This window comes from Oncorhynchus kisutch, linkage group LG3, assembly GCF_002021735.2.
Source record: "Oncorhynchus kisutch isolate 150728-3 linkage group LG3, Okis_V2, whole genome shotgun sequence".
Taxonomy (NCBI): Eukaryota; Metazoa; Chordata; class Actinopteri; order Salmoniformes; family Salmonidae; genus Oncorhynchus; species Oncorhynchus kisutch.
In genome coordinates, this window is record NC_034176.2 from 61,079,616 (window position 1) to 61,094,847 (window position 15,232).

Genomic DNA, 15,232 nt, shown 5'->3' on the forward strand with positions numbered 1-15,232 from the left:
AAGACTGTTTTCACACACTATGACACCAGTCACCTTTAAAACCTGCAGAGGGGAAACACAAACAGAGGATCTTAGAGATGACAACGGGTAATGAGGAGAATGTTTTCAACCAGTCTGAATAGTGTGTGTGGAGTTTGAAAGGTCTTTATAACCAAGCTTCAGTTATATTAACATAACACAACAAACGCCACCAAACCATAGCTCAATCAAAAGCATCCTCCAGTGTGGCCCAGGTCACAGGGGCTGGCCTCTGCTCTGTTTAGACTGTGGTTAATTGGACCACTTCACCTTGAGTAACTAATGTGTAGGACCCTCGTATCCCCTGAAAGACTATCCCAGACTACAGCAACACCTCCACACTTGCTCAAACCACAAATGCCAAAACTTAACAGCTGGACAATCCCATATCCAATCACCTGGCACCCAGCTTGTCCCATGTAGAAAGGTAGACAATCACATTCTCATTATTAATAGGGCCAGGGGGCTAATCATAAGCAAAAGAGAGAAATAATTGTTGGGTGAAGCGTTTACAGTTGTGACACCAGTCCAGGCCGCACCACAGAGTAAAGGTCTGACTGTGAGAGCAGTTTTGATGCCGCCCAGTTTTGAGTTCAGATGCCGCCCATCTCCAGACACCACACCGGTTTGGAGGGCCTTCATGCTTGCCCTCTGTCTTCCGTCACCTCGGTGCTGCAGTGTTGTCACAGAAGGTCCCTGTCGCCTTCCATTTAGAGCACCTCCAAAGACAGGCATCTCCCTGGCAACCAGTGGTTGTTTACAGTCCTCTTGGGTCCACAGTGAGCTCAGGGTCTCCCATTCTCCTGTTGAAAAAGGCCCCCACTAAAGGAGATTGTCAGGCCTCTATTCACTACCAGTAATTATGCGCTGTACCCCATGCAGTTAATACGTTGCCCTTTCAAGGTGAAGGAAGTCGTGGGGGTATCAAATTAAACAAAATCGAGCGACAACATATCAGGAAGGAAAAAAAAGAGAGTGGGATGGGTCAGTGTTTTTATTGAGGCGGGAAAAAATCTGCTACAAATACAATATCTTAAAGTTCAAACAGTGTTATAACTTAAATATCCACATGATGATGCTAACAATCAACCATTGTTATTACTGGTATTATTACTATTTTTCAAGAATGCATAAAATCACATTTAACACACACAGGCCCTGACAGTAGGGCCAAAGCCCCATGGTGGGTATCTAGGGTACAGTGACCCTGAAGGAAACTTCCTGGTTCAAATCAGCTCAGACCCCCTGGGGAGGACAACATCAGCCTGGGTCTAGACTGAGTGACATTACATGACACTCCCAGAGCAGCCAAGTCCTGGGGGACACAGTCAGAGACACAGGCTCTGTCTTCTCTGATTGCTGTGATACCAGTCTTTATGGAGGTATATTTCCTGTCAGCCTTACCAAGTTCAGAACAGACAGTGTCAGTAAGGACCTCTTGACAAAAATGACCTAACAAAGCTCATACAAAATTGTTTCCTTTTTTTTCCTGTCCCTGTTTTTGGTGTATGTCTTTGTTGCAGGTGGTCTATCAGTGTGTGACCTGCAACATTGAGTTTATTTTACAGAGGTTGGGAAAGTTCTGACCACAAGTAGGACATCTTGGGATGATGATGCACAGTACAGTGGCATTATGCATGGATGCAACAGTACACAAAGAGTGAAAAGTATACATTTCAGGTATACTCCATAGAAAATCTACATTAGGCTACAGCTGTGCACATGAACGCTGATCTAAACAAACAATACCATTTACCTTACAAACATTTATAAAAGAGCATCATTAGGTAGTAAAAAAGGTTGAGTAAATTATTAAATTAAAGATGCGTAACAATTCCTTGCTGCCCCAGAAGAAACTCAGGACTTCTCATGGTGATGACAGTTTCTCTCTAATGGCTACAGCTGTCAATACTGTGCCACCAACCAGTACAATACATTTAAACACCGAAAATATAACATGTCGATGTCTATCAAATGAGGATGCATTATCTCCAGGAACGCTTTGACTAAGCTGAGTCAAATTTTGTTTGCCACACTTTTGTACATCTGGGATGGTTTTCTCAGTTGGGTTTTGCAATATATACCCATCTATAGAATATTAACGGCAGACAAATTGTCTGTACCATCCCAGTACATCAAAACATCACCATGTTATGACTGAGATAATACTTAACATTCCCTCTGCTCTTACACAAAAACAGCCACAACTTACATTATCATCCATCATGAAATGTAAATATTGGGGGAAAAAAAATAAAAATAATTCTGGCCTATTTTTAAATGAAAGTGCAATATTTCAATGCATTCCCGTGGAAAATATATAACTTATGAAAAAACGAATACATTCTCATTCATAGTTACCACAGGGACCTAAACCTAAATGTTGCATTCTCTACCGTATGTACAGTTCTCCTCAGAAACAAGGAAAAACACAAATGGACAGACCATTATACTTCTACTAGTCAGTCTAGTAACAAATAATCACAATACATAATATCTTCCTCCATTGCGCGCTATACAATCTAACCAGTTTCCTATAAGGCATCCATCAGAGTGAACCAAAACATCATCTTAAATCTCCACAGATCAATGCTAGCTCAACGGGTACACTACTACTCAAACATGGCTTATAATTTAAACATCTACTTTGGGGCAACATACTTTTATAATTGTATCCCTTTGAAGCAAAGTGTCTTTAAAGACATTGTTATCATATGATTGAATATGCAGCTGTTCTGCACAGTTTTGTTTAAATCCAACTTTAATAATTACTGTGCTATCAGAAAGGGGATGTCTTTAACAAACCATTGGAACATAATGATTGTAACAGGACTGGAATGTGCATGGTATATTCAAACTGATTTTCACAGCTCGGACCAACAGGTTTTGGGGAGACCCCACTGAGACAGGAGCAGTGTGGATCCTGGAAGGTAAATGGCCTAGGAATATTGCACTGATTCTGTAGAGTAGCAATGTACACTTTTACATTTGCATTTTACTAATCAGACCAACATTGGTGTTCAAGACAATAATTAACATAAAACTGGACACTTATGTTGCAGCAACCAATTCCACCACAAGGATAAACTTATCCAACAATACTCACGTCATAATATTTCACTTCTTGTACTTCTCCTAGTGGGCACTAAACCAAACAGAATACTGTGCATGGGTATAAACTGACGGAGTAACAGACTTAAATTACTATTGACTTGTGCCCGGTCTATTTTGAGACTGGGGTGCCCTCTTGTGTTCGAGACAGTGTATTACACATAGGCCCGAAAATCCTGCAAGCAACTGTTTGATGCCAGCAGTACAGTACCAATGGGTACTTTTAACAAGGTGGTAAAACAACAAACACATCGCCAATAAACATGTTTAGTACACCATTTAAAACGGAAACATTTTCCAAAAATATATTTTATCTTGTCTGGTGCTTCATAAAAATAATCAGCAGAGTAACAGCAGAGTGAAGAATAAATGCAGTACTATAATTATGTTTCTGATCTGTGAAATGAGAACAATCTATAGTTCAATTATGTAGAAAAATGTGACAAGTGCAAGTATTCACAAGAACTCTGAATACAAAAGGGGATAGTTTGATAGTTTGTTTTGGTTCGCGTTGCAAATGTTAGTGTGTTGTTGTCGTGATGGGGATGTAAGAATGACCTCACTCTCTGTGTTTAACTGGTCATGTCTAGACTGTCACCAAGTGGTAAGATTATCACACTGAGAATGACCTCACTCTCTGTGTTTAACTGGTCATGTCTAGACTGTCACCTAGTGGTAAGATTATCACACTGAGAATGACCTCACTCTCTGTGTTTAACTGGTCATGTCTAGACTGTCACCTAGTGGTAAGATTATCACACTGAGAATGACCTCACTCTCTGTGTTTAACTGGTCATGTCTAGACTGTCACCTAGTGGTAAGATTATCAACCTGAGAATGAGGTCACTCTCTGTGTTTAACTGGTCATGTCTAGACTGTCACCTAGTGGTAAGATTATCAACCTGAGAATGAGGTCACTCTCTGTGTTTAACTGGTCATGTCTAGACTGTCACCTAGTGGTAAGATTATCAACCTGAGAATGAGGTCACTCTCTGTGTTTAACTGGTCATGTCTAGACTGTCACCTAGTGGTAAGATTATCAACCTGAGAATGAGGTCACTCTCTGTGTTTAACTGGTCATGTCTAGACTGTCACCTAGTGATAAGATTATCAACCTGAGAATGAGGTCACTCTCTGTGTTTAACTGGTCATGTCTAGACTGTCACCTAGTGGTAAGATTATCAACCTGAGAATGACCTCACTCTCTGTGTTTAACTGGTCATGTCTAGACTGTCACCTAGTGATAAGATTATCAACCTGAGAATGAGGTCACTCTCTGTGTTTAACTGGTCATGTCTAGACTGTCACCTAGTGGTAAGATTATCAACCTGAGAATGAGGTCACTCTCTGTGTTTAACTGGTCATGTCTAGACTGTCACCTAGTGGTAAGATTATCAACCTGAGAATGAGGTCACTCTCTGTGTTTAACTGGTCATGTCTAGACTGTCACCTAGTGGTAAGATTATCAACCTGAGAATGAGGTCACTCTCTGTGTTTAACTGGTCATGTCTAGACTGTCACCTAGTGGTAAGATTATCAACCTGAGAATGACCTCACTCTCTGTGTTTAACTGGTCATGTCTAGACTGTCACCTAGTGATAAGATTATCAACCTGAGAATGAGGTCACTCTCTGTGTTTAACTGGTCATGTCTAGACTGTCACCTAGTGGTAAGATTATCAACCTGAGAATGAGGTCACTCTCTGTGTTTAACTGGTCATGTCTAGACTGTCACCTAGTGGTAAGATTATCAACCTGAGAATGAGGTCACTCTCTGTGTTTAACTGGTCATGTCTAGACTGTCACCTAGTGGTAAGATTATCAACCTGAGAATGAGGTCACTCTCTGTGTTTAACTGGTCATGTCTAGACTGTCACCTAGTGGTAAGATTATCAACCTGAGAATGACCTCACTCTCTGTGTTTAACTGGTCATGTCTAGACTGTCACCTAGTGATAAGATTATCAACCTGAGAATGAGGTCACTCTCTGTGTTTAACTGGTCATGTCTAGACTGTCACCTAGTGGTAAGATTATCAACCTGAGAATGAGGTCACTCTCTGTGTTTAACTGGTCATGTCTAGACTGTCACCTAGTGGTAAGATTATCAACCTGAGAATGAGGTCACTCTCTGTGTTTAACTGGTCATGTCTAGACTGTCACCTAGTGGTAAGATTATCAACCTGAGAATGAGGTCACTCTCTGTGTTTAACTGGTCATGTCTAGACTGTCACCTAGTGGTACGATTATCAACCTGAGAATGAGGTCAAGCCATTCAACTGTAGTCCCTCTTAATTAAAAAGCCATCAAATGATGCACTTGAAAATAAACTTCAACAGAACTAATCTGTGGTACTTTGACCAGAACGTGTGTCATGAGATGGCTTTTTCCTGGAGTTTGAAAACATTTAATTTGAACTGAAAAATAAAGAGTAAAAGAAAATACCTTAAATCATTATTTTTGGGAACCTTCATACTTTCTGCAGAATAACAACAATGTCCATGCTGCACTCATTGTTTTGCATTGCAATGGTTTTGAATTGCAACATTTATTGGGAGGCTAAGCTCCCTTCCTCCCCAGTATACAGGAAGTAAAGAGGCTGCTGCTGGCTGAGAGGATATGATGTAATGGTAATGGGCATTGACGGGTTAAGCAGGCGAGCAGAGTGGATGAAGGGCCAGGAAGAGGGACAGGGTTAGGAGATAAGCCCTCTGTAGCTCTCCCAGAGTGGGAGTCGAGGCCAAGTCCTTCCAAACTCTCCCTGTGAGGAGACAGTGGAGGGGGCTGGATATGGGGTGGATCCAGAGAAAGAAAGAGAGCTAGTGGGGTGTCAGGAAGAAAGTGCGTCCCCAGACAGCAGAATGGGGGACTCAGAGGACTCTCAGTTCTCTGCCATGGAGAGAGCCAGGGCTGCCTGTAGTGCCGCCTCTTCATCGATACTGTAGTCCTGCAAAGACAGAGTCAGACGGTCACTCACTTTAACATTTGATTTGACAGGACAGGGCCATGGCTGCCTGCAGTGATGACTCCTCGTCAATGCTGTAGTCCTGCAAACACAAAGTCACACAGTCAACCACTGAGTAAATAATGCCTGACACCAAATAAATAAAGATTCTTTGAGATATGCAGTGCATTCATGTTACAGTACTAGGATATTACAGCGACAGTACTAGGATATTACAGAGACAGTACTAGGATATTACAGAGACAGTACTAGGATATTACAGAGACAGTACTAGGATATTACAGTGACAGTACTAGGATATTACAGAGACAGTACTAGGATATTACAGAGACAGTACTAGGATATTACAGCGACAGTACTAGGATATTACAGCGACAGTACTAGGATATTACAGCGACAGTACTAGGATATTACAGCGACAGTACTAGGATATTACAGCGACAGTACTAGGATATTACAGCGACAGTACTAGGATATTACAGCGACAGTACTAGGATATTACAGCGACAGTACTAGGATATTACAGCGACAGTACTAGGATATTACAGAGACAGTACTAGGATATTACAGCGACAGTACTAGGATATTACAGAGACAGTACTAGGATATTACAGCGACAGTACTAGGATATTACAGAGACAGTACTAGGATATTACAGCGACAGTACTAGGATATTACAGAGACAGTACTAGGATATTACAGCGACAGTACTAGGATATTACAGAGACAGTACTAGGATATTACAGCGACAGTACTAGGATATTACAGAGACAGTACTAGGATATTACAGAGACAGTACTAGGATATTACAGCGACAGTACTAGGATATTACAGCGACAGTACTAGGATATTACAGCGACAGTACTAGGATATTACAGTGACAGTACTAGGATATTACAGAGACAGTACTAGGATATTACAGTGACAGTACTAGGATATTACAGAGACAGTACTAGGATATTACAGAGACAGTACTAGGATATTACAGAGACAGTACTAGGATATTACAGTGACAGTACTAGGATATTACAGTGACAGTACTAGGATATTACAGTGACAGTACTAGGATATTACAGTGACAGTACTAGGATATTACAGTGACAGTACTAGGATATTACAGTGACAGTACTAGGATATTACAGTGACAGTACTAGGATATTACAGTGACAGTACTAGGATATTACAGAGACAGTACTAGGATATTACAGCGACAGTACTAGGATATTACAGTGACAGTACTAGGATATTACAGTGACAGTACTAGGATATTACAGTGACAGTACTAGGATATTACAGCGACAGTACTAGGATATTACAGTCACAGTACTAGGATATTACAGTCACATTATTGGCAACAGAACAGCTCTAGTCCTATCTACAGAACAGACGACACAGAGCCCAGACCCCAAACCTTATCCTCACCACAAACGTGTCGTAGGAGAACTTGTGCCGGTGGAGGAGGTGCTGGAGGAAGTTGGAGCTCTTGTAGCTGGGGTCCCCCCAAGGCATGGCTGAACATACAGGACACACCTGGAGGCACACCAACAACTCTGCCATTACCTCACCAGTACACCAAATCAGAATGCAGTAGAATCTCTGTTGGTTAAGGATATACTCTCATGCAGTGACGTCAATGTTGCATAACACTTCATATCAGCACATAAATGCTTGAGTAAATTCAGACTAGGACAGTGTACCTAGTTCAGACTAGGACAGTGTACTTAGTTCAGACCAGGACAGTGTACCTAGTTCAGGGTATAACATAGCAGACTGACCACTTTGTTGGGATCATTGCGGTGGTTCTCCATACAGTGTTTGACCAGCTCCTGTTGATCCAGATTGCGGGCTCCACAGAACGGGCATGAAAAGGTGGAGCGGTTTGGAACATTGCTGCAGGCAGGGAGAAAACACACGTCTAGTAGGAGCCATAATGGATACAACATGGGTATGCACACAAACGTTGCCAGACACACACTGATGGTGTGTTGTTGTGTGTGTGAATATAACCCCAAAGTCTGAGGCCCAGTTTCCAGACACTAGCAGGATGCCAATCATGTCCAGCAACACACCTGGAAGGACAGCTGGTCTGTGTGGACATGAGGGTCAGAGAGCAATGTGCTGCAGTGACAGTTACACTATCTGACCCACACAGCCGTAGAACAGGGTCCTTAACAATGTGTCCATTAACTCACTGCTCTATCAGCACCACAGCAAGACAACAAGGCCAATTCACACACTACCCTCCACAGCTGACCAGGAGCAGCCCATCAGAGTCCCATCAGACATAGTGTTAACAGGTCTCTCAGGTTGGATACAGTCTACTGGCTAAAGGGAAATGTCTGTTTGACTTGCCGATAAAGGTGCACTCTGTACTGTAGACTTAATAGAACTGCAATGTCCTCAGAAAAACTCCATAAAATATACCAACCAAACATAATTTCAGCCTAGGGCAAAACAAAAAAAATACAGTTTAATCAGAATGATGACTTTCTGACAAGTAGACAACATCAGCAGACAGTCCACTGTGTTCTCTGGGCCTTCGACTAGATGAGACTCTGCTTTGGTGGTGCTGGCAACGTCGCCCAATTAAATGGTGTTTTGGAATGTGGTAAAAACAACAACCTTGAAAACCGAGAAAAGACACAAGATATGCTGTTCTGTGTTCACCCGTGTGTTCCAGGTGGTCACTATGGACGTCATAGAATCTGATCAGAGTACTCTTCCTCAGACTCTTCCTAGTAACTCAGTGCTTCTAGTATATGTTGGGAGTGGGACCTCTGGCTGAGTTGTTCACAGACCCTCCAGACAGAAAGACCCTCCTGACAGACATACCCTCTAGACAGACGGACCAACAGACAGACAGACATACCCTCCTGACAGACATACCCTCTAGACAGACGGACCGACAGACAGACCCTCCAGACAGAAAGACCCTCCTGACAGACATACCCTCTAGACAGACGGACCGACAGACAGACCCTCCAGACAGACATACCCTCCTGACAGACATACCCTCTAGTCTAGACAGATGGACAGACAGACAGAGTGAGGTGTGATGTGACGTAAAAACAGAACACACTGACAGGGAGGGAATTAACAGATCTCTCTTTGTAGAGCTAATTAACTGCAGTTTACCCACCCGCTCTCTCTGCACGTCATCAAAGGCAGAGTACATCTGCTTACAAACGCACAGACACGCACGCACACTTGGAAGAGTGTAGATGGGCATTGGTGCCATGCTGCTCTGTGAAAATCAAAGGATGTCTATACCGGTACTGGTATTTGTGTCTGGGGGTGTTTGTGCCTGTGTGTTCTTAAGGGAGAAGTGTTCATGTGTCAGCAGAAAAACACATCTCCTGAATCCCTGAACATCAAAGGTTTTCACAACAACCCAAAGAGCCAGGAACACCACAGGAGAGCATGACTCATAAAAGACACACATTCATACCGCTGGGCTAAAATGTACTGGGAGTGTGGTTCTGCAGATCAATGCTAGGACAGAAATATTGACTCAAATCTGTTCAGTCTGTCCAAATGGACCCTGACACCCCATGTCACACAGTGTCTGACGTGGCTTCCAGGAGCGACTGAGGGCCCCTCAGAGAGATTACCTGGGAATGGGCTGTGAAGTGGGGACCACAGGCACAAACTTTGGGCAGTTGGCCATCTGCTCCTGGACCTTCGCGCAAGAGGAGATGTGTGACCTCATTTTGACCAGAGACACCTGGAGCCCGCCAGTGGAGAGAGGAGATAAGGAATAGGAGAGCAAGACAGAGGTAGAGGATCAGGAGGGAGAGCGAGCGAGACAGAGAGGTAGAGGCACAGGAGGGAGAGCGAGACAGAGAGGTAGAGGAACAGGAGGGAGAGCGAGACAGAGGTAGAGGAACAGGAGGGAGAGCGAGACAGAGAGGTAGAGGAACAGGAGGGAGATCGAGACAGAGAGAGAGAGGTAGAGGAACAGGAGGGAGAGCGAGACAGAGAGGTAGAGGAACAGGAGGGAGAGCGAGACAGAGGTAGAGGAACAGGAGGGAGAGCGAGACAGAGAGGTAGAGGAACAGGAGGGAGAGCGAGCGAGACAGAGAGGTAGAGGAACAGGAGGGAGAGCGAGCGAGACAGAGGTAGAGGAACAGGAGGGAAAGCGAGACAGAGGTAGAGGGACAGGAGGGCGAGACAGAGGTAGAGGAACAGGAGGGAGAGCAAGACAGAGAGGTAGAGGAACAGGAGGGAGAGCGAGACAGAGAGGTAGAGGAACAGGAGGGAGAGCGAGACAGAGGTAGAGGAACAGGAGGGAGAGCGAGACAGAAAGGTAGAGGAACAGGAGGGAGAGCGAGACAGATAGGTAGAGGAACAGGAGAGCGAGACAGAGGTAGAGGAACAGGAGGGAGAGTGAGACAGAGAGGGAGAGGAACAGGAGGGAGAGCGAGACAGAGAGGTAGAGGAACAGGAGGGAGAGCGAGAGAGGGAGAGGAACACGAGGCAGAGCGAGACAGAGAGGGAGAGGAACAGGAGGGAGAGCGAGACAGAGAGGTAGAGGAACAGGAGGGAGAGCGAGACAGAGAGGTAGAGGAACAGGAGGGAGAGCGAGAGAGGAAGAGGAACAGGAGGCAGAGCGAGACAGAGAGGGAGAGGAACAGGAGGGAGAGCGAGACAGAGAGGTAGAGGAACAGGAGGGAGAGCGAGACAGAGAGGTAGAGGACCAGGAGAGAGAGAGCGCAAGACATGCTATTAAGTGAATAAATGGGCAGGGAGAATTTTTGTGAGTGTATTGTGTATCATCAAGTGTGCGTCTGTACAGTATGTGTGTTGGACAGAGTGGGAGGCCATAGTAGTGTAGTTCACCTTCTTACTGCAGCCCCGACAGGGGGCCTTGTAGTTGGACAGCTGTTTCTCCACACTGGAGGACTTGTCCACCTTCTTTGGGTCAAAAGGCATGCGGCACAGAGGGCAGAGGGGAGAGGTGACCTGGAGACAGGGCTGCAGACACTCCCCACAGAACCTACACACACACACACACACACACACACACAGAGAGACAGTCAGTCGTTGCACTGGAACCAAATAATATAATCTATACTCTGAGAGAAAGAGACTGACAATCAGGACATGAGTCGAATGATAGGTAAAGTCTAAACACAAAGTGAATCAGAGCGTTTAGTCGGAGCGAGTGTCCCGGAAAAATGTGTGTCATCTCAATGAGCTGTGTTCGTGTGCTTTAATAACATTCTATGAACCTCTTCTCATGGTTTGCCCGCACGGTGAACTCCAGTCAGTCTCATTCAGTGCCAATGGAGCAGTGGTGTATCTATTTGCTGGGGCAGCATCACTCACAGTCAGACAGACCCAGCATTCAACCCATCATCATCTCCTCTGGCGACTCTGAGCAATGTGGGCACCGCTGGGTCACGGTGGGGCCGAGAAATGCCCCTGTGGTGGCATGCAAACGGGCTGAGTGATGGGCAGTCACCTCCCATGACGCCATGAGTCAGCAGTCAGCACTGCCAGGTAGGGCACCGTCAGTAAACAGAGGGCCCAGAGAGCTGGTCCTGGGCTGGCCGTGAAACCTCCCCTGACAAATGAGCCAGGAGTTTATACTGGCAGAGTACTGAATCATTGCAGATTTTTACAGCGCAGCCGGATGCTTTATGGCCCTGTCGGCCTGAAGGCAAGCGGGTAGGGAAAGACTTCGTTTTCAGAGGACAAAAATGGTGCCCTTTGAACTTGACTGATTTCAACGTGTACTCTGAACTTGACCCAGTCTGTATTTCCTCTCACTGTAGGTAGCAGTTTAAGAGTGGCTACTAGCACCCCAGATCCGTACACCTGCTACTTCATTTGTTGTTTTGAAAGCACTTTCAGCAACTCTTTGCCCCATTAAAAACAACAAATCTTGTTGATCAAATGTTTTACTTCAAAAAAGTCAGACTGTAGAGAAAAGCCAGGTGTGGAAAGAGAAAACATACCATTTCCTCGAAGCCCGAAAATAACCCCTTCAAACCAGCTATATAGTAGAGAGCAGGAGAATCAGCCAGCCAAGCAGAGACCGAGGCGCGATGGTGAGGGAGGAGAGGAGGCTATTGGGGAGGGACAGACTCCATCAGCTCATCCTAACAGCATCCACAGCACAGCCCAATCGTTACCTGGAGTTCTTGGAGGATCTCCACGCATTGAGAGGGAGGGTAGATGTTTCCATTATGTCCCCAGAGTCCTGGCCTGCACAGCCACAGATACTGAGACAATACTGCCCACATAGAGCTCTAATTGAGCATGAAACGTCTCATCATTCAGAGAGAGGAGAAGAATATTATTAAAAGCAAAACAAATGCTCCGAATACAACAGGTGTAGTAGACCTTACAGTGAAATGCTGAATACAACAGGTGTAGTAGACCTTACAGTGAAATGCTGAATACAACAGGTGTAGTAGACCTTACAGTGAAATGCTGAATACAACAGGTGTAGTAGACCTTACAGTGAAATGCTGAATACAACAGGTGTAGTAGACCTTACAGTGAAATGCTGAATACAACAGGTGTAGTAGACCTTACAGTGAAATGCTGAATACAACAGGTGTAGTAGACCTTACAGTGAAATGCTGAATACAACAGGTGTAGTAGACCTTACAGTGAAATGCTGAATACAACAGGTGTAGTAGACCTTACAGTGAAATGCTGAATACAACAGGTGTAGTAGACCTTACAGTGAAATGCTGAATACAACAGGTGTAGTAGACCTTACAGTGAAATGCTTACTTACGAGCCACTAACCAACCATGCAGTTAAAAAATATATATATAGATAAGAATAAAGAGATAAAAGTAACAAGTAATTAAAGAGCAGCAGTGAAATAACAATAGTGAGACTACATACATGGGGGTACCGATAAAGAGTCAATGTGCTGGGGCACTGTTTGGTTGAGGTAGTGTGTACATGTAGGTAGACTTATTAAAGTGACTATGCATAGATGACAACAGAGAGTAGCAGTGGTGTAAAGAGGGGGTGAGAAGTGGTTGGGGGCACTGCAAATAGTCTGGGTAGCCATTTGATGTTCAGGAGTCTTATGGCTTGGGGAGGTAGAAGCTGTTTATAAGCCTCTTGGAACTAGACTTGGCGCTCCGGTACCGCTTGCTGTGCGGTAGCAGAGAGAACAGTCTATGATTACGGTGGCTGGAGTCTTTGACAATTTTTAGGGCCTTCCTCTGACACCGCCTGGTGTAGAGGTCCTGGATGGCAGGCAGCTTAGCCCCAGTGATGTACTGGGCCGTACGCACTACCCTCTGTAGTGCCTTGTGGTCAAAGGCCAGGCAGTTGCCGTACCAGGCAGTGATGCAACCAGTTAGGATGCTCTCGATGGTGCAGCTGTGGATCCTTTTGAGGATCTGAGGACCCATGCCTAATCTTTTCAGTCTTCTGAGGGGGAATAGGTTTTGTCGTGCCCTCTTCACGACTGTCTTGGTGTGTTTGGACCATGTTAGTTTGTTGGTGATGTGGACACCAAGGAACTTGAAGCTCTCAACCTGCTCCACTGCAGCCCCGTCGATGAGAATGATGGCATACTTGGTCCTCTTTTTCCTGTAGTCCACAATCATCTTCTTTGATTTTATCATGTTGAGGGAGAGGTGGTTGTCCTGGCACCACACGGCCAGGTCTCCGACCTCCTCCCTATAGGCTGTCTCGTTGTTGTCGGTGATCAGGCCTACCACTGTTGTGTCATCTGCTAATTTAATGATGGTGTTGGAATCGTGCCTGGCCGTGCAGTCATGAGTGAACAGGGAGTACAGGAGGGGACTGAGCACGCACCCCTGAGGGGCGTGAAGAGCAAAGAGCTGAGGGGTCAGATATGTAAGGAGCCAGGAGTCAAATCTCTCTGCATAACCACAACCAGTCTTGGTTCTAACTTTGTGGGTCTACCACTGTTCCTCTTTCAGCTGGTGACCAGAACTCACCGCTTGTGGAAGAAGCCATGCAATCTGCCCCCAGACAGGCTAATCAAGTGGCTAATAAACTCTTAACAACACAGTGGAGTGTTACATAGCGTCAGGGGATGTCTATTAAAGTAATGGCACTGTGTTAGTTATCACATTAGCATGGGCTTAGTTTTATTAGCTAAACATCTCTCACTTCACTCCATCCATATTCAACCAGCTACATGACCCATGTGACCTCCTCTGGAGTCACTTCCTACTTCCCAGTCACATAGGAAACCTCAAAAACACGGCCAATCTTTTAGTCAAAATGTCATCTAGTCAAAACACGTTCAAATATCCACAAGCTCGGTTTGTTCCCATCCACCAAACAACGCTGTAGAGCTGAGATCTGGACTAAGCCCAGCCTGTGTGCCTACATTAACATTCAAATATGCTAATAATTAGGCCTAGTGAGTACGCCTAGACCTATTCTCAAGAGAGCCCGCAATACTTGGAAATACATTTCTTTGAGAAATTATACAGTGTAGAGGCTGGTAATAATATTCTCTGGGGCTATCATTGCGTCGTATTCAAAAAGGTATACTCAGCTAGCCTAGGCCATAGAACTGCAGAACAATATCGGAGCAGTACAAGTCGTTTGCCGTCCTTTTCTACTACCCAAATAAACCAATAGCATCATGAAAGACGTTGGCCAAATTATTGCTCCAATACTGACACTAGGATCCAACAACATAATATGTGTGTGTGTGTGTGTGAGGCTCGGCTAGCATAAATGTCACTGGAAGGAAGCACATTGCTTTCTGACCTGCATGTCGGAGTCAGTTGCTCCGTGAGGTGTTGTCCGAAGTGCGAGCCTGTGTCTATTTTGCAAAGTGTGGCGCCTATCAGGTTAGATAAAAAAATAAAGTTTGCCGTCTGTCCTCATACCTATTCACGTTCCCAGACACTTCAGAAAACTTTTCCAAACACCTATTAATAGATCCACAAAACACATAGGTGGGAGGAAGGGATTCAAACTTTTTTGCAAAGCGCAAAAAAAGACATTGTTTGGGGACCCGTTTGATCAGCTGAGATGTAGTGAAAGCTCTCTGTCTGGACAGTGATGAAGGACCGTCTAGGGTTGATACCGTCTCAGAGAATAGAGAAGCCAACTTGAGAGGAGCTGCACTGAACAAAGCACACATATTCAAACAGCACTGATGAATACTAAGAGCCCACA

At 44.8% G+C, this 15,232-nt stretch overlaps 1 protein-coding gene across 4 annotated transcripts in view; it reads right to left on the reverse strand.

The window, feature by feature from the left end:
- The window catches only part of LOC109886509 (E3 ubiquitin-protein ligase RNF166), a 22,765-nt gene continuing 7,533 nt past the window's right edge, over window positions 1-15,232 (reverse strand). Inside the window, exons 2-7 of one of the 4 annotated variants that reach the window (XM_031809757.1) lie at window positions 10,931-11,087; window positions 9,703-9,815; window positions 7,867-7,981; window positions 7,514-7,621; window positions 6,104-6,173; window positions 1-42 (exon numbers count right to left, since the gene is read on the reverse strand). In XM_031809757.1, coding sequence (XP_031665617.1) covers window positions 6,105-6,173; window positions 7,514-7,621; window positions 7,867-7,981; window positions 9,703-9,815; window positions 10,931-11,087 — 562 coding nt within the window. In that variant the 3' untranslated portion in view covers window positions 1-42; window position 6,104. Of the gene's footprint in view, window positions 43-994; window positions 6,174-7,513; window positions 7,622-7,866; window positions 7,982-9,702; window positions 9,816-10,930; window positions 11,088-15,232 lie in introns of those variants that run through there. The other 3 variants (XR_004206304.1, XM_031809769.1, XM_031809764.1) reach the window with 3 other exon arrangements.